General features: G+C 42.6%; 1 protein-coding gene across 2 annotated transcripts in view; it reads left to right on the top strand.

Moving 5' to 3' along the window:
- med23 (mediator complex subunit 23) overlaps positions 1–15,106 on the top strand; it is a 64,981-nt gene extending 49,875 nt beyond the window's left edge. For both annotated transcript variants that reach the window (XM_079831298.1, XM_079831297.1), the window contains 6 exons: positions 1,310–1,475; positions 1,554–1,626; positions 3,644–3,858; positions 9,412–9,532; positions 10,719–10,850; positions 14,650–15,106. In XM_079831298.1, the coding sequence (XP_079687424.1) occupies positions 1,310–1,475; positions 1,554–1,626; positions 3,644–3,858; positions 9,412–9,532; positions 10,719–10,850; positions 14,650–14,844 (902 nt within the window). In that variant the 3' untranslated portion in view covers positions 14,845–15,106. The remainder of the gene's footprint in view (positions 1–1,309; positions 1,476–1,553; positions 1,627–3,643; positions 3,859–9,411; positions 9,533–10,718; positions 10,851–14,649) is intronic.
- Positions 15,107–19,792: the final 4,686 nt, after the last annotated feature.

Here is a 19,792-nt window from a genome sequence, read left to right as displayed (position 1 = left end):
TGGGCTATACATGTGTGGGTCAATTTTAGTGAAAATTTCTCATTTCGTTTTGGAGTTATAGACATTTATATGAAAAAACACGTAAAAAATGACTGACACCTGACTTTGATTGGATTTTACTCCCCCTTACTATCAATATTTTGACATTTGGGCATTAGCGAATGGCTATCGACCTATGTTTCTGAACTTCTGATGCTGTTTCGTCTCAATCAGACTAGCGGTTTCGAAGATATCGGCTAACGTTTTATAAGCGCTATGGCAAGTCTGGTATCATTGGACTCGGCAAGGATTCAGGAGACAAAAAAAGTTACTCCCATGAAAATAAGTCAATCACACCCAAAGTTTAATTATCCACTATGTGGCGCTGTTTCGAAACTTCTCAGGCTCCTTCAGGGCATCGTGCTGATGACCCATACCGAGTTTCATAACAATCTGTTCATGTGTTCATAAAATACAGAATTTTAGCACATAATTCAAAATGGTCGACAGCCAAAATGGCCGATATGGTGACATTGGATATCAGACGACTCGGCATGCCGACCTGAATCTAACGAGACCACTTTTATAACTTTTGGATTGCAATGCAATTCTAACGGTTTAGATGTTATAAGCAAAAATGTAAAAAAAAACGTTTCTCCGGATCAGTAGGTGGCGCTGCGCCGAAACGCTGCATGTTGCCTCAGGTGTACCAAATTTGGTTTGAATACGATAAAGCGTTGCAGAGATATAGCCTTAAGTGTGTTTTTGCAAGCGCTACGTAAAGTTTGTTCGCACGTTCACCAAAAACTTTTTGACGAATCAACTTGAATTGCAGCATGGTCTGAAGATGATCTGGTTCAATTTTCGTGCAAATCAGACTAACCGTCTAGGACGAGTTCGCAAAAGTAGTTTTTTCGGTTAATTAAAAATGGCGGGAAAATTCGTATGACGGAAAATGGGTGCAATCTAATCGGCTTGAGCCAAGGAATCACAGGAAAATGTCTCTATCCCTTAGGGTTCAAAAGTTATTAACATAAACATGAGTGAAACTTTGGACAGGTGGTGGCGCTAGAGGGATTGTTTTAGAGACTCCAAAATTGGTGTGGTTAATGTTGGGCAAGTCCTCTATCAGTGTGCCAAATTTCATAACTTTCCCGCAAATGGTTCTATGGGCTGCCATAGACTTAAATGGCGGTATAATAATAATAATAAGAAGTAGTCAACACAGGATAGAAAGCCACTCATCCACGAGCTCTTCAGAGTATGTACGGTATGAAATCGTGTTGCAGAAGTGGATATTGTCTCAGTGAGTGTCCTTGACCGATGGCACCCATGGCAGGGAAGTCCCCGGGGCCGTTCCCCAACTGTGACTGGCGCTTCAACGAGTTCCCCAACCCGGCCGCGCACGCGCTGCACGTCACCTGTGTGGAGCTCATGGCTCTGGCTGTGCCGGGCAAAGATGTGGGAAACGCTCTGCTCAACGTGGTGCTCAAGAGGTCAGAGGTCATCAGCAGACGCATACATTCATATGGTGGAGTGCTGTGTGTTTGGTGTGATGAATGTGTGTTTTGCAGCCAGCCGCTGGTCCCTCGTGAGAACGTCACGGCCTGGATGAACGCGATTGGACTGGTCATCACGGCTCTACCTGTACGGTCACTCTCTCTCTCTCTCTCTCTCTCTCTCTCTCTCTCTCTCTCTCTCTCTCTCTCTCTCTCTCTCTCTCATTCTCTCTCTCTCTCTCATTCTCTCTCTCTCTCTCTCTCTCTCTCTCTCATTCTCTCTCTCTCTCTCATTCTCTCTCTCTCTCTCTCTCTCTCTCTCTCTCTCTCTCATTCTCTCTCTCTCTCTCATTCTCTCTCTCTCTCTCTCTCTCTCTCTCTCTCTCTCTCTCTCTCTCTCTCTCTCATTCTCTCTCTCTCTCTCATTCTCTCTCTCTCTCTCTCTCTCTCTCTCTCTCTCTCTCTCTCTCTCTGTCTCTCTCTCTCTCTCTCTCTCTCTCTCATTCTCTCTCTCTCTCTCATTCTCTCTCTCTCTCTCTCTCTCATTCTCTCTCTCTCTCTCATTCTCTCTCTCTCTCTCATTCTCTCTCTCTCTCTCTCTCTCTCTCTCTCTCTCTCTCTCTCTCTCTCTCTCTCTCTCTCATTCTCTCTCTCTCTCTCTCTCTCTCTCTCTCATTCTCTCTCTCTCTCTCTCATTCTCTCTCTCTCTCTCATTCTCTCTCTCTCTCTCATTCTCTCTCTCTCTCTCATTCTCTCTCTCTCTCTCTCTCTCTCTCTCTCTCTCTCATTCTCTCTCTCACACACACACACACACATGTTTGTTTTTGTGAAATGTGAGGACATTCCATAGGCGTAATGGTTTTTATACCGTACAAACCGTATTTTCTATCCCCTTACACTGACCCTAAACCTAGCCCTCACAGGAGACTGTGCAGTTCACTTTCTGTGAAAAAAAACTTGTTCTGTGTGATTTATAAGCATTTTGAAAAGTGAGGACATGGGGAACGTCCTCATATTTCACCCTCTTTTTGTAATACCCATGACATTATACACATTTGTGTCCTGATATTTCACGAAAACATGCCCACACACACACACACACACACACACACACACACACACACACACACACTCACACACACACACACACTCACTCACTCACTCACTCACTCACTCACTCACTCACACTCACACTCACACTCACACACACACACACACACTCACTCACTCTCTCTCTCTCTCTCTCTCTCTCTCTCTCTCTCACTCTCTCTCACTCTCTCTCATACGGCAGCTAGTAAGCTGTAATAAATGATGTTTTAATTTGAGTTAACTATAATAACACTGATTCCTGATGGGATTTGAACTCGATTTAAAGCCTGTCTCCCTGTTTTTAAAGCGATAGTTCACCCAAAATTGAAAATCAGCCCATGATTTACTCTCCCTCAAGTCATCCTAGGTGTGTATGACATTCTTCTTTCAGACGAGTTATATTACAAAAGTCCAGGCTAATCCAAGCATTAGAATTGGATTAACAGTTGCTCTGTTTTTGAAGTCCATAAAAGTGCATCTGTCCGTCATATAACTGCTCCAGCGGCTCTGGGGTGTAATAAAGGCCTTCTGAAGCGAATCAATGCGTTTGTGGAAGAAAAATATCCATATTTAAAACTTTATCAAGTAAACACTGTAAAAGTGTTGAATGTTGAAAGTGAAACTCCAGATGTGTGTGTGACGTCATGACGAGCGGAGCTGAGCGTTAGTCTTTCCATCCGCAGGAGAACTTTACACACTTTCTCCATAAATTGAACAGGGAAGGCGATCGGCCGAAAGTTTACTTGATAAAGTTTTAAATATGGATATTTTTCTTCCACAAACGCATCGATTCGCTTCAGAAGGCCTTTATTAACACCCCAGAGCCGCTGGAGCAGTTATATGACGCACAGATGCACTTTTATGGACTTCAAAAACAGAGCAACTGTTAATCCAATTCTAAAGCTTGGATTAGCCTGGACTTCTGTAATATAATTCGTCTGAAAGAAGAATGTCATACACAGCTTGGATGACTTGAGGGAGAGTAAATCATGGGCTGATTTTTATTTTTGGGTGAACTGTCCCTTTAAGGCTCTGCTCTCTCTTCAGGTTAATGTGACTGTGTCTGTCTTGCTCAGGAGCCGTACTGGATCGTCCTGCATGACCGTATCGTGAGTGTGATCAGCAGTCCGGTTCTGAGTTCGGAGGAGGATTGGGTGGGTTACCCGTTCCAGCTGCTGGACTTCACCGCCTGTCACCAGTCGTACTCAGAGATGCACTGCAGTTACATCCTGGCACTGGCACACGCCGTCTGGCATCACTCCAGCATCGGGCAGCTCTCCCTCATTCCCAAGTAAGACTTCAGACCGTCTGGGAAATAACCAGCACCAACACGTCCTGCTCAGCGTCACACACTTTACCACACCAGTAGTGCAGAGAGGCATTCAAATCCTGACCAATACTCCGTTTGATCAAACCTAAGGTCATAAAACGTCTTTAATCATTTTAAGAGGTTTTAAATTTGGAGATGGAAAAACAGTCATTTTAATACAGTCTAATGCAAAATTCACCCTTCGCCGCAAGTTTGATTGACAGGCGATCTGACCAATCACAGCGCTGAATATGCCGGTTTGTCCGACAAAGCAGTCAGGAGAGTAAGGGCGTTTTCACACCTGAAATTCCGCACCAAGGTCCGAACCGAAGTTCATGTTTTGATACATTTTATACATTGGGTTAGTTTTGGTTTGGTTTCACATTGCAGTCATGCGAGCGCACTAAAGAACTGCACATGACACACTTGAGTCCACTCGTCTTCATCTGTGTGTGCGGCATCTGGACATTGATTGGTTTGTAAATGGACGTGCGTCTGACGCGTCTTTGACAAGAATGACGGACGCATATCGTGGCCACTAGTGAACACTATTTTATTTTTGTTACGTTTAAAAGTGGACATTTCAAGCTTTATATACACATATTTCTCATGTTTGTGAGACAAGTATCTGCTGAGTTTGGGTTTATTTGAGACGCTCCAGTTCATGTGCAAAACATGTGATCGCTCCCGCGATTATCATCTGCTTTAGATTATTTGCTTCTTATTTATTAAATCCAGGCGATTATCTGATTAAACATTGATTCAAATTAAGATACAATTTATACAAAACGAAATTCACATTAAAGAAAGGCTTTCTAAGCAAAATCATACAAAATTTCTTTCAAAATAATTTCTGACTTTCTGTCTTCTGACATATTGCGCATCTTTTCAATTTTCATAATCAATATAGCCGAGATGAAATTTAAAAATAACATTATAATATTTAAACATAAACAGGAACTTCCTGTAAATGCTCTGAAAGTCCGAACCGTACAGAAAATGCTTTCACACTAGAGACCAACCGAACCTTTGTTCAGTTTGATCTGGACCGAGACGACCTCTTTTCGCCGGACCAAATTTCGTCTGTTTGGTCAGGATTGTGGTACGGGGGAGGTTTCACATCTGCAGTTTTGATTCGGACCAAACTGAAAAGTTCGAAAATCCGGACCAAACAAGGTAGGAGTGAAAGCGCCCTAAGTAGATTAACGTCGGTGGACTTGAACTTGGAAAAACGGTGTGTATTGACGTCTTTCCACGGTTGAAACATTTCTTTTAGTGTTCATTCATGTTTATTTCATGCTTCTCAATGAACTAGAAGGAAGAGATGATCGGTTCACGAGCAGCTTGAGGCGCTACAGCGATCATGACACATTAAAGAGCCACAAACCGCTATTTATTGTTTATATTTCTTTTAAAAAATGACAATTTCAAAGTGTAGACTTTGTTTCATATCAAAAGTAACCTGCTCTGTCCTGTCTGTAGGCGGGTTGTCAGTGTCCTCTTTGCTCCGCAATGTTTTTTCTCTACGTGAGAACGTGTGTGTGTGTGTGTGTGTGTGTGTGTGTGTGTGTGTGTGTGTGTGTGTGTGTGTGTGTGTGTGTGTGTGTGTGTGTGTGTGTGTGTGTGTGTGTGTGTGTGTGTGTGTGTGTGTGTGTGTGTGTGTGTGTGTGTGTGTGTGTGTGTGTGTGTGTGTGTGTGTGTGTGTGTGTGTGTGTGTGTGTGTGTGTGTGTGTGTGTGTGTGGTGTGAGAGCGCCATGGCTTGTCGGACATAGCAATAGTAACTAAAGGGGGCGGGTCTTTGCGAACGGTCAATTATTAAACTTTGAAAGTCTATGATTTTTTATTTTTGAAGTCACATTTTTGATCAAAGTCAAAATGTGGCTCTGTTGCTGGTTCTGCAGGCTGGCGGTTCACAATAACTTAATAAAAACTGCCCATTTATACCAATAGATTGCTTTACTGTTAGGCTATGGGACTGTTGAATGCTTGAATCTGATTGGTTGACTAACGTTTCTAAGCTGTGCAGTTATTTTTAGGGAAACGCACGGCTAAAGCAGTTCCAGGCAGGTCTTGACCGCATTACAGTTCCATATCCAGGGTTTCTGCGGGTCTTAAAAAGGTCTTCATTTGACCTTCCACAATTGGATCAGAAAGTCTTAAATTCAATATCATGGCATTCAATTAAATTAGGGCCCTATGATTTCTGTGATGCTCAAAATGTGGACGGAATTGCAGAATATGTTCATAAAAATTGAATTTACATTATAAAGGTCAGAATTTGTCAGATTTTGAATGAATAAATCAACAGTAGGTCCGTCTCTTAAAGGGCCAGTTCACCCATTAATGAGAATCCTGCGGTCATTTCCTCGCTCAAACCCGTCAGACTTTCCTTCATCATATAAAGCCATCGAGTCTCTTCAGAACATCTGGAATAATCCACTCGATGATCAGTATGGATCAGTTTCTCTTGATGAACTTTCTTAAATTGCTTAGACTGTCTATGGAGGACAGAAATCTTTCATTTCCTTACAAATTTCTTCATTTGTGTTCAGAAGATGAACGAGAGTCCAGCACATTTAATCTGACCATTAAAGCAGAGCCCAGAACAAACTATAAATAAATCAAACAGATTTCATACCACACTAAATTGAATAGCCTGCACTGCAGAAATGATGTTCTTCTTCCTCAGGATTTCTGTTTCCAGTTCAAAACATCCTTAAATCAAGAGACATTAATGACAACTTGAAGAAATGAAGTCTTGTTTTCTGAGAAAGTGAACAAAATGAAGTGAGTTTATGCTTAAAACAATAACAAATGTCTGTCATTGGGTATAAAAATTACTAATATTGAGTTAAGTAGATTTTTATGAACACATTGGCAGATATTCGTTCATGTTTTAATCATAAAATCACTTTCACAAGATTTCTCATCTCTAACTAAAAGCTTTTTTGGATCTGTTTGATCTGTTGGAAATAGTTTTCTCAGACGTTGAAGTGTCACTAATACACTGATTTTGTGCTCATTTACATTTAGAGAACATATTGACGTGTTGTTCCCTTCAATTTATTCCTCTCATTTTCTTTAATTGGTCTTGAAAAGGTTTTAAATGTGCCTCACTTCACCAAACACATAAATATAACAAACACTGATAAAAATAACAAACTATTTCCATGTTTTCCCCACAAAATGACCCTGAGCTTCTGAAGAGTGTGTGTTTTGTAGTGTGTGTTTGTGCTGTGAGGCGTCAGTCACATGCTCTGTTTGCTGTGAAGTGTAAATACGTCTGTTAAACTGCCGTCTGGGATGGTGTCCATACACACACAGATAACTGCGCGCCTCACACACTCCGTCTGCAGCGACAGGGGAACGATAGCACACTCCCCGAACCCACATCATCCTCTCTCAGCCTCTTCCACGGTGGAGATACACACACACACACACACACACACACACACACACCCTGAGTCTGATCACACTCTGAGCCAGAGCTTATCAAATAATCATCGCTCGAGGGGGAAAATCACTGCAATCAAAATGGAGGAGCAGTGTTTATCATAAGCACATCATTATTGTGAAGTCAGAATATCTTCATCTCTTCTCTGATGATGAGGGCGGGGCCACCTGTCACTCACATGAGATCAGCCAATAGCAAACCACAACCATCCTATCAATTCCCCACAGACACACTCAAGCCCCGCCTACATTTGTTCTTGTTTGAGAAGCGCTTCACTCGCATTTACGGCACAATAGGGAATAAAATCTTCCGCCTCATGCATTGTTAGTGATTTACTGAACACAACTCATCCTATCGGAGGCACAGTCTGATTAATGATGGTCTGGATGACATCATCATGACTCAGAGACTCGCATCGATCGTCTGGAGGGCATGAAATCAGACATGTTCAACCAGTGGCGGCGTTTCACAAAAGCCTGGCCATACAACAACGACATTCCCAAATAATCACATTATATCTGAACAACACGTGGACAAAAATCCACTAAAAGAACTTAATGTAGCATTCTTTAAAGCAATAAGACACTTGTAGTGAAGAACAGATGTAGGCGGGGCTTGAGTGTGTCTGTGGGGAATTGATAGGATGGTTGTGGTTTGCTATTGGCTGATCTCATGTGAGTGACAGGTGGCCCCGCCCTCATCATCAGAGAAGAAGAGATGAAGATATTCTGACTCAAGATTATGATGTGCATATGATAATACTGCAATATTGTCATTTTCATGGTGACTTTAATTCTGTGCTACAGTTCTTGGTAACATTAACCCTTAATCACCCCTCGAGTAGGGTTTACGTGTTTGATCCTAGCGGTCAGAGAGATACATTTACAGAGCGATTGCATAAGGAAATATACATTTTTTTACATGGAAAACTATATATCATTTTTTTTATTTACATCTCAACTTTACATTTATGCTGTGTTTTTGTGGATATTTGGTCGTTTTTTACCTATTTACTGCACAATTACTTAACTAGGCCATAAATTGGCTCATTAAAAATATTTTTTTTATGACAAAATCACTTAAATGATGATCTTAATTAAATCTAAATAGTTTTTGGACATTGCTCTATGTGTTAGGGATAGAATACTGCCATCTGTAGGTTTGTGGAAAAACCTTAGGAATTATAGTTAAAGAAAGAAAGTGCAATGACCACATATATCCAGCAGATGGCCATAGGGACTCATTTTCACCTCATTTTTTCTTGATGCTTCAACTTCTCATAACTTTGTGTATGTGTGCATGTGTGTGTGTGCGTGTGTGCGTGTGTGCGTGCGTGTGTGCGTGCGTGCGTGTGTGTGTGTGTGTGTGTGTGTGTGTGAGTGAACATGATTGTTCCATGTTGCATTTGTGCTCTAGTATTAGTCCTTCATTTATGTATGGCAATTTTTCAGATTTATGCCAGTTTTGTTGATTTTATTTGCCAATTTCTATACAAATGCGCTCTGTTGCAGTCACACACATGTGTTTGTGCGTGCATGTGTGTGTGTATGAGATGGAAAGTTCGTTCCACTTTGTGTTTATGCTCTAGGACCAGACCTTGATTTAAATGTAGTATTTTTCAGATTTATATTGGATTTTGTTTTATTTTTGTGACAAAGTGAAAAATAAATAAATTCAATGTGGGGTCAATCTGACCCTGTGGACCTTAAATGGTAAAAAAAAAATGTTACACACCTTTAGATAAACCAAATCAAGCCCAGATGTTGTGTGCATGTTTAGAGAGATTATTTGGGAGAAGTCACAGAGTCTCATGGCCCTGAGATGAAGGGAACACTTTAAAAATGAAGGAAAAGTCCAGTGGGGTCAGCTGGAGCCCAGGGGGTGATTTAAGGGTTAATAGTCAAGTCTTGTGTAGTATGTCAGGCCAGCATGTGTAATTAGTGACTTTCTTCACGTGATGTGATTGTTTGTGTGTGTGTGTGTGTGTGTGTGTGTGTGTGTGTGTGTGTGTGTGTGTGTGTGTGTGTGTGTGTGTGTGTGTGTGTGTGTGTGTGTGTGTGTGTGTGTGTGTGTGTGTCAGGTTCCTGTCGGAGGTGCTGAAGCCCATCGTGAAGACGGAGTTCCAGCTGCTGTACGTCTATCACCTGGTGGGGCCGTTTCTGCAGCGCTTCCAGCAGGAGAGGACCAGATGCATGCTGGAGGTACACACACACACACACACCTGCACATTTCACAGTCACACTCACCTCGCCTCTTCAAAGCAAAGCCTCATGGGAGAGAGGAGAGAGTGGCACAGGAAACTAACAGACTTGATTAGTCCTCAGGCTTCGAGAGCGCTTGAGCGAGTGGAGGACTTCATGCTGTTCCTCTGGGGCGGTTTGAAGCAGTCTATCTAATGAAAGTGCTCTTTACACACTGACCCTGACCACCACACATTTACCCAGAAACCCTTCTGCTCCTTCTGCCCGCCGGCCAGCACTGAACACTGTGTGTGGAAGAGCGGAGACCCAGCTCTGGGGCAGATGTGCTTCCCCTGTGCAGATATCTGCTCTGGGTTAGACCGGTCATGGACAAGCTCTTCATATTTCATACATCGACAAAATAAACCACCAGTAGGTGGCGACAAGTCTGAGTCATTGAATCATTTATTTAAAGGGGCTATATGCGTTTTTCTGAAATTTAAACTCGCGACTGACACCTGTGGCCAAAAAACAGAACTGCTCTTGTTTTCTGCTCGCTCTCGCAGCGGTGGTGACGTCACATCCGCAGACAGCGCGGGAAAAGACGACCCGCCAGAAAATAGGGAAAATAGGATACAGGCTTATAGGTGCACCCACTGGACAAGGTGTCAGTATGCTCATCAGGAGATGTTTGAGTCATAAATGGTCAAATAAAAAGGCTATTGTTACGTTTATTTTGGGGAAAAAGTTGCATATAGCCCCTTTAACTGATTCATTTAGGATCAAAGCCAGCGACTCTTGATGAGTGAGTCATTGAATCATTTATTTAACTGATTCATTTAGGATCAAAGCAAGTGACTCTTGATGAGTGAGTCATTGAATCATTTATTTAACTGATTCATTTAGGATCAAAGCAAGTGACTCTTTATGAGTGAATCATTGAATCATTTACTCAAATATATAGAGGCATTCAATAATAAAACACCGTTGATCAGACACGCAGCGGTTCTGCTGTTCCTTTGTTTGGGTTCATTTTGTTTCCTGAAATCAAGTTATGTCAACATAACACCAACATCAACTAATGATTAATAATATTAAAGAAGCATTTTTGTTTCTCAAAATGAAAGATTGAATGGTGAGCTGTACTGTGATGTACACTGATGAGTGTGTGTGTGTGTGTGTGTGTGTGTGTTTCTTCCTCTCTCAGATCGGAGTGGCGTTTTATGAGATGCTCCAGGCTGTGGACCAGCACATTAAACACTTGTCCTATATGGACCCCATCTGTGACTTCCTGTACCACATCAAATACATGTTTACTGGGGACAGCGTTAAAGACCAGGTAACACACACACACACACACAGGGGCAGCCCCTCGTCTCTGGCTTGTACTGAGTGTGTGTCACATGGGCGGCCTGTACTCAGATGAGCGTGTGTGTGAGTTGCGGTGGCAGGAGGGCGAGTCTCCTTCTGAAGCCGCTGTTTGTTTGCTTCTCCCTCAGGGAACAGGAAAGGTCACGTTCATCAGCTCAGTATCAGCCGTCTCTGGAAATAAAGATCTGTCTCACTGCCTTTCTCTATCTGAACTTCAGCTTTTTCATCTTTTCAATCCTGCATATATCGAGGCGTTCAGTCATAGTTTGCACACTTCTGTATTAAATCCACACTAGAGCTGTGTGCACACTATACCCTAAGCTCTAGTGTGTGAGTTATCATCAGAGTCTGATAGCACAGATGAAGTGTCCAAAAGCTTGTTTTCAGGCTAATCGAACCCGTGCGCGTGTGCCGTCATAAGCCAGAGTCTCAGGTTTCTATGGGAACTGGAGCTTCTAACAGCAGCTGCGGTGACATCATGACTTTATCAATCAGCGATTGGCTCTTTTGCCTAGAAGGCGGGACGTATTCCGCCATATTACAGTTTCTCACATTCATAACTAATAGGAGTGAACCGTCTTTGATTTGTGGTCTTGAGTTTCTTCCGGGAACCAACACGTCACAATATTCCTCATTATAATAATTCATATGCAGAATAAAGGGGGCGGGGCATTTCCCAAACACCAATCACAACACACCAGCCGACCAATCAGAGCACAGTGTGCTTTCAGAAGGAGGGGCTTCATAGAGACAGAGCGTTACTGACTTACACTACGACCTAGAAGTATGAACTCTTTTTGTGAAGAAAAAGTGGATACTTTTGAGTGTGTAGCAGAAGAGTTGTCAAGCTTTGGGACACACTGCTTCGTCACCCAACGACGAACAACATGCTGCCCTGTCAATCATCGTCACAGTTCAAATCCTCCACATTCAGTTTAATCTCCTGTAATGTAGTCGCTCGTTGATCCGCCATTGGTGGGTCTTTAATGCGGAGACTCTCCTCATGTGTTTGCAGTTTAAATATAATGATGCGTTTAAAAGTTAATGGCCAAACGTATCATTACACAAGTTCTCAATGCTGCTGCAGATGAAATATAATGTGGATAAATATCTTTTCATCAGGTTAAATACTGATAATTGCTCACTCAAGCCCCTTTATCTAAACCTCTACTTAACCGTCAGACTCGCACATCCGCCATGTTTGTAGTTTTTTTAACACTTTATCCGCGTTTGTTGTAGGGTTGTGCGATATTGACAAAAAAATAAATCTCTATTTTCTGGGATTTTCTCGATAACGATAATTAGACGATATTTTGCTGAGTGTGTTATTGTGCTGGTACTTTGGCAGGTTTAGGACTGCCATGGTCAGCTGACTCCTAAAGTTTATGATATTCTTCATATTCTGTGTGGTGGTCAGTTCACAAAAGTGACAGAAATCATCTTTACCTTGATAAATTAATTATTTTTCAATTTCATAAATGTAATAAAAATGTATTATAATAAGACACAATAGGGCTGTTATCAATCAAATTAAATAAGTATCAACAAAATGAATCTTTGCAGTGCAGAGGAAACACAGAAGCTGCATCTGAAGTGGCATTTAGATCATTTACACAGCTCAGAAGTGACAAATTAATAACCTGCAGTTATGATATTTAAAACATATGTTGAATAATATTGATATTTGAAATGATTTAAAACATGAAAAGATACTTTAACTGTGATATTAAAACCGCCAGTAGGTGGCAGCAAGTCACGTTTAACGAGTGAGTCATTGAGATTCAAACAATTCATTCAAACAGCTGATTCATTCAAGAATATCTTAATATCAAGAATATTAATCATTGAATCATTGATTTGTTCAAAAAGCTGATTCATTCATTCGGCTTGAAAACGCTGCTGTGTTTTGCTCAGAGACGCAGGTTCAGTGCTGTGTCTTTGTATTTAACTATTTTTCAGTGGCGAAATAGAGCAAAAACAGGCAATATGGAAGTCTAAACTGTAAGTCACTTAATATTAACTTCTTGTTTAGTAAACTTGCATAAAATCAATATCAAATTAAAAAACTGCAATCTTTGTGTGATATCTTATTAACTATATTATATGATATAAATATAGCACGCAGTGAAAGCGTGTACTATAATGCGCACACGCACTAGTCAAATCAACAAAACTACATCACGTAGTGTGTGTGTGTGAGGGATATACTCGATAATGTCAGATCGCACATCGTTAAAACAACAATTACGATATATATCGCACACCCCTAGTTTGTAGTTCTAATCGAAACCTCGTCCAACTCGCAGTGGGTTGTGGGTAATATCCGCCGTTGAGCATGGGTCTGCACTTCGGATTCTGACAGGAAGTAGTAGACCACCGGTATCTTTGGGAGACTCTGTTCATCATACTACGATTCGGGATGTCCTAATTCTGTTTCCGAATACTCTTTAGTACGGATAGTGTGTGAATTAGGACGCAGCGCAGGAAGAGAGGAGATGCTCATTATAAATTATTTATCCGTGCACATTATATTTTTACAATTCGTATGACCTCTTTAATCTTTGATTAAAACATGAATCCCCCCTCCCAGTTGAAACAACGTCTGTTCTCTTCATGACGTGTCTGAGGGACGGTGGGATTAAATATCCTCTCATACTCACTGCATTTATCTGACACGCCCAACATCCTACAACCCAATCACATCCCACTACACCAAACCAGTCCAGCCCTACTTCTCTCATTCCAGAAGGCCTTTCACTGGGATATATGTGTCAGGGCTGGAACCACCGTACACACTGAGGGGAACCAATCCCCCTGAATAATTAGAAATGGCCAAATTTTCCTATCAATATTTGATATTGATGCTGCTCTTCATTACACACCGCTCTGTCTGTTGCTAGGAAGACTAAAGGTTGGTCTGCCTCAGTGCTCGTCACTGTCAGAATGAGTGAGACGGCCAATCAAATCAAAGAAGGCGGGGCTTACTGTCAGTGCGAATTCCAACTCAACACTTTAGTTATAGCAGTGAAAGAGTGCGTCGTAAGTTATGCGTCTAAACATTTAATATTTGACAACTGTTTTATGATAAAATGTTCAGCGACCAACAGTAATATCCAGTGATGCAAACTACTCGACAGAATTGAACATTTTGAATTGAAAACATAACATTGTTTATGTAAATCATAACTGAATTTGATGCGACTTGACATATTTTTTTACATATTAGGCAGACTAAAATAAGTGAATGTGTGCATATTTTAAAATATATATATTTTTTAAAAACAGTTTACTTCATAACTACAATAGAACTGGAACTTTTACTGTTCTTATTTCTTTTTTTCTTTTTATTTCCTTAAATCCTTTAATTGAATTCCTTTAAATAAACCAATAAGATCATACCACCCCCCACCAGAAACAATTTACCCCCAGTTTTAGTATATTTCTAAGACATGGTTACTGCCTTGATATGTCACAATAGGGATGAACGATGCCGCACATCGTCTCCATTAATTCGCACATGTAATCCTTTAATGCTTATGTATTTTAAAGCATTGAATATCAAATCGTCATTCATTCGGCTTATATTTTTAAATCGATTATTGATCAAAACATATGATTCTCGATTCAAAAATCCATGTTTCAAGATAACATATGCATCGTCAGGATCTGTAACCGATGCATCGAGAAAACGAGTGAATTGTTTCACCCCTAGAAATGTGTGTTTTTATCCTTCATGCATGTGACTGTGAGGTGTGTGCTGTCTGCAGGTGGAGCGGATCATCTGTTCTCTGAGGCCGGCGATGCGCCTCCGCCTGCGCTTCATCACTCACATCAGTAAGATGGAGCCGGCGGCCACCGCTGCCTCCACAGCCAACACCGTCCCCCAGACCCCCAGCGTCTCGTCCCCTGCGGCCCCGAGCGGAGGCGGGCCCTCCAGTATTCCTCTATCTGTGGCTCAGTGAGCAGCGTTCAGACGCTCAAGACTGAGAACACACACGGACTGAAGATCATGTGACATCACCTGTGTTTTATGCGTGACGCTAAACACGGCTTTTAACTTTACATAAACCTGCCTTATTTTCATCTAGGAAGAGCTGACTTTTTCCTGAAGCCTTCGGCCTGAACTTTGACTGAGCACCATCTGTATTGTTTTCTTTTATGCATCGAGTCATGTTTCATTTTTTTCATATGTAATAAAGACGAATCATGTGTTAAATGAATGCCAGCCTGTGATTTGTCTGTTTTGTGTGTATATTAGAATCTCAGTCTCAGACACTAGTATCTGAAACTACAGCACAATCATAGGTAATGCATTACTGTTCGGAAAGCTTGGGCGTTTTAATACTTTATTCATCAATTATTATATTGTTACAAAATTGTTTCAAATCAATAGAAATGGTAGGTCTGGTACAACACACTTCTCTAAGTCATGTTAATACAGTCAGTTAAACAAACATTCAGTGACTGACAGAGCACAAACTATGACTCAAACTCATCTCTGTGTTTCTGCTGTGATCGTGACCAGCAGACGAGCTTCAGATGGAGAACTGGATATTGATTCAGTGCTTTTAAATTCACAATCATGTTCACGAGATGCAGCTTAAGTGACACGTGCAGAATCATTTCTTCCTGCAGCAGCTCCTCTGCATTCGCTCTGTTCTGGTCTATGAACGCCTCTTTCTTGCTCAATCAGTTTAGCTATGTTGAAAGAGGCTGCTGTTATGAATTCAAGATCAGTTTTGGCATTATTGTCACTTCTCCATTTCTCAGAATTGCATATATATATTTTTTTAATAAAACATTTTGAAGGCCAGTAATCATTCTCAGCTGATGGTGGTGTGTCAGAAGTGAATGTGTTGACAGTGGTTTGTGGTCTGGAGCAATCAGAGCGTGAGAGCAGAGCTTGTGTGTGTCCTGACTCTGTTAATGCACTGCCACATTTCTGCAGCGCCGCGAGCAATTACAGCCACACTTACATAAGCCATAATGGAGAGCACAACCTTTACTTACTCGATGTGAAGTGTTAAAAGGATCAGATGTTAAGATCACGTCTTTATAGCTTCATGTTTTATGGAGCACTGAAGACACTGGCTAATTCATTCCCACTGGCTCTGATTTCTGTCATGTACATGAGGTGTTGAGCGCTTAGTCATGGGTAACACCTCTCAACACAGTCATGGGTAACACCTCAACACAGTCATGGGTAACACCTCTCAACACAGTCATGGGTAACACCTCAACACAGTCATGGGTAACACCTCAACACAGTCATGGGTAACACCTCTCAACACAGTCATGGGTAACACCTCAACACAGTCATGGGTAACACCTCAACACAGTCATGGGTAACACCTCTCAACACAGTCATGGGTAACACCTCTCAACACAGTCATGGGTAACACCTCTCAACACAGTCATGGGTAACACCTCTCAACACAGTCATGGGTAACACCTCTCAACAGTCATGGGTAACACCTCTCAACACAGTCATGGGTAACACCTCTCAACACAGTCATGGGTAACACCTCAACACAGTCATGGGTAACACCACAACACAGTCATGGGTAACACCTCTCAACACAGTCATGGGTAACACCTCAACACAGTCATGGGTAACACCTCTCAACACAGTCATGGGTAACACCTCAACACAGTCATGGGTAACACCTCAACACAGTCATGGGTAACACCTCAACACAGTCATGGGTAACACCACTCAACACAGTCATGGGTAACACCTCTCAACACAGTCATGGGTAACACCTCTCAACACAGTCATGGGTAACACCTCTCAACACAGTCATGGGTAACACCTCTCAACACAGTCATGGGTAACACCTCTCAACACAGTCATGGGTAACACCTCTCAACACAGTCATGGGTAACACCTCTCAACACAGTCATGGGTAACACCTCTCAACACAGTCATGGGTAACACCTCAACACAGTCATGGGTAACACCACAACACAGTCATGGGTAACACCTCAACACAGTCATGGGTAACACCTCAACACAGTCATGGGTAACACCACAACACAGTCATGGGTAACACCACTCAACACAGTCATGGGTAACACCTCAACACAGTCATGGGTAACACCACTCAACACAGTCATGGGTAACACCTCTCAACACAGTCATGGGTAACACCTCAACACAGTCATGGGTAACACCTCTCAACACAGTCATGGGTAACACCACAACACAGTCATGGGTAACACCTCTCAACACAGTCATGGGTAACACCACAACACAGTCATGGGTAACACCTCAACACAGTCATGGGTAACACCTCAACACAGTCATGGGTAACACCTCAACACAGTCATGGGTAACACCACTCAACACAGTCATGGGTAACACCTCAACACAGTCATGGGTAACACCACTCAACACAGTCATGGGTAACACCACTCAACACAGTCATGGGTAACACCTCTCAACACAGTCATGGGTAACACCTCAACACAGTCATGGGTAACACCTCAACACAGTCATGGGTAACACCTCTCAACACAGTCATGGGTAACACCACAACACAGTCATGGGTAACACCTCTCAACACAGTCATGGGTAACACCTCAACACAGTCATGGGTAACACCACTCAACACAGTCATGGGTAACACCTCTCAACACAGTCATGGGTAACACCTCAACACAGTCATGGGTAACACCACTCAACACAGTCATGGGTAACACCTCTCAACACAGTCATGGGTAACACCTCTCAACACAGTCATGGGTAACACCACAACACAGTCATGGGTAACACCTCTCAACACAGTCATGGGTAACACCTCTCAACACAGTCATGGGTAACACCTCAACACAGTCATGGGTAACACCTCAACACAGTCATGGGTAACACCTCTCAACACAGTCATGGGTAACACCTCAACACAGTCATGGGTAACACCTCAACACAGTCATGGGTAACACCTCAACACAGTCATGGGTAACACCTCAACACAGTCATGGGTAACACCTCAACACAGTCATGGGTAACACCTCAACACAGTCATGGGTAACACCTCAACACAGTCATGGGTAACACCTCAACACAGTCATGGGTAACACCTCAACACAGTCATGGGTAACACCTCTCAACACAGTCATGGGTAACACCTCTCAACACAGTCATGGGTAACACCTCTCAACACAGTCATGGGTAACACCTCAACACAGTCATGGGTAACACCTCAACACAGTCATGGGTAACACCTCAACACAGTCATGGGTAACACCTCAACACAGTCATGGGTAACACCTCAACACAGTCATGGGTAACACCTCAACACAGTCATGGGTAACACCTCAACACAGTCATGGGTAACACCTCAACACAGTCATGGGTAACACCTCAACACAGTCATGGGTAACACCTCAACACAGTCATGGGTAACACCTCAACACAGTCATGGGTAACACCTCAACACAGTCATGGGTAACACCTCAACACAGTCATGGGTAACACCTCTCAACACAGTCATGGGTAACACCTCTCAACACAGTCATGGGTAACACCTCAACACAGTCATGGGTAACACCTCTCAACACAGTCATGGGTAACACCTCTCAACACAGTCATGGGTAACACCTCTCAACACAGTCATGGGTAACACCTCTCAACACAGTCATGGGTAACACCTCAACACAGTCATGGGTAACACCTCAACACAGTCATGGGTAACACCTCTCAACACAGTCATGGGTAACACCTCTCAACACAGTCATGGGTAACACCTCTCAACACAGTCATGGGTAACACCTCTCAACACAGTCATGGGTAACACCTCTCAACACAGTCATGGGTAACACCTCAACACAGTCATGGGTAACACCTCTCAACACAGTCATGGGTAACACCTCTCAACACAGTCATGGGTAACACCTCTCAACACAGTCATGGGTAACACCTCAACACAGTCATGGGTAACACCTCTCAACACAGTCATGGGTAACACCTCAACACAGTCATGGGTAACACCTCAACACAGTCATGGGTAACACCTCAACACAGTCATGGGTAACACCTCTCAACACAGTCATGGGTAACACCTCTCAACACAGTCATGGGTAACACCTCTCAACACAGTCATGGGTAACACCTCTCAACACAGTCATGGGTAACACCTCTCAACACAGTCATGGGTAACACCTCTCAACACAGTCATGGGTAACACCTCTCAACACAGTCATGGGTAACACCTCTCAACACAGTCATGGGTAACACCTCTCAACACAGTCATGGGTAACACCTCAACACAGTCATGGGTAACACCTCAACACAGTCATGGGTAACACCTCAACACAGTCATGGGTAACACCTCTCAACACAGTCATGGGTAACACCTCAACACAGTCATGGGTAACACCTCAACACAGTCATGGGTAACACCTCAACACAGTCATGGGTAACACCTCAACACAGTCATGGGTAACACCTCAACACAGTCATGGGTAACACCTCAACACAGTCATGGGTAACACCTCAACACAGTCATGGGTAACACCTCTCAACACAGTCATGGGTAACACCTCTCAACACAGTCATGGGTAACACCTCTCAACACAGTCATGGGTAACACCTCTCAACACAGTCATGGGTAACACCTCTCAACACAGTCATGGGTAACACCTCTCAACACAGTCATGGGTAACACCTCTCAACACAGTCATGGGTAACACCTCTCAACACAGTCATGGGTAACACCTCTCAACACAGTCATGGGTAACACCTCTCAACACAGTCATGGGTAACACCTCAACACAGTCATGGGTAACACCTCAACACAGTCATGGGTAACACCTCAACACAGTCATGGGTAACACCTCTCAACACAGTCATGGGTAACACCTCTCAACACAGTCATGGGTAACACCTCTCAACACAGTCATGGGTAACAC

Source organism: Gobio gobio (genome assembly GCF_949357685.1).
Source record: "Gobio gobio genome assembly, chromosome: 12".
Taxonomy (NCBI): Eukaryota; Metazoa; Chordata; class Actinopteri; order Cypriniformes; family Gobionidae; genus Gobio; species Gobio gobio.
This window is presented reverse-complemented; position numbering and strand designations above follow the sequence as displayed.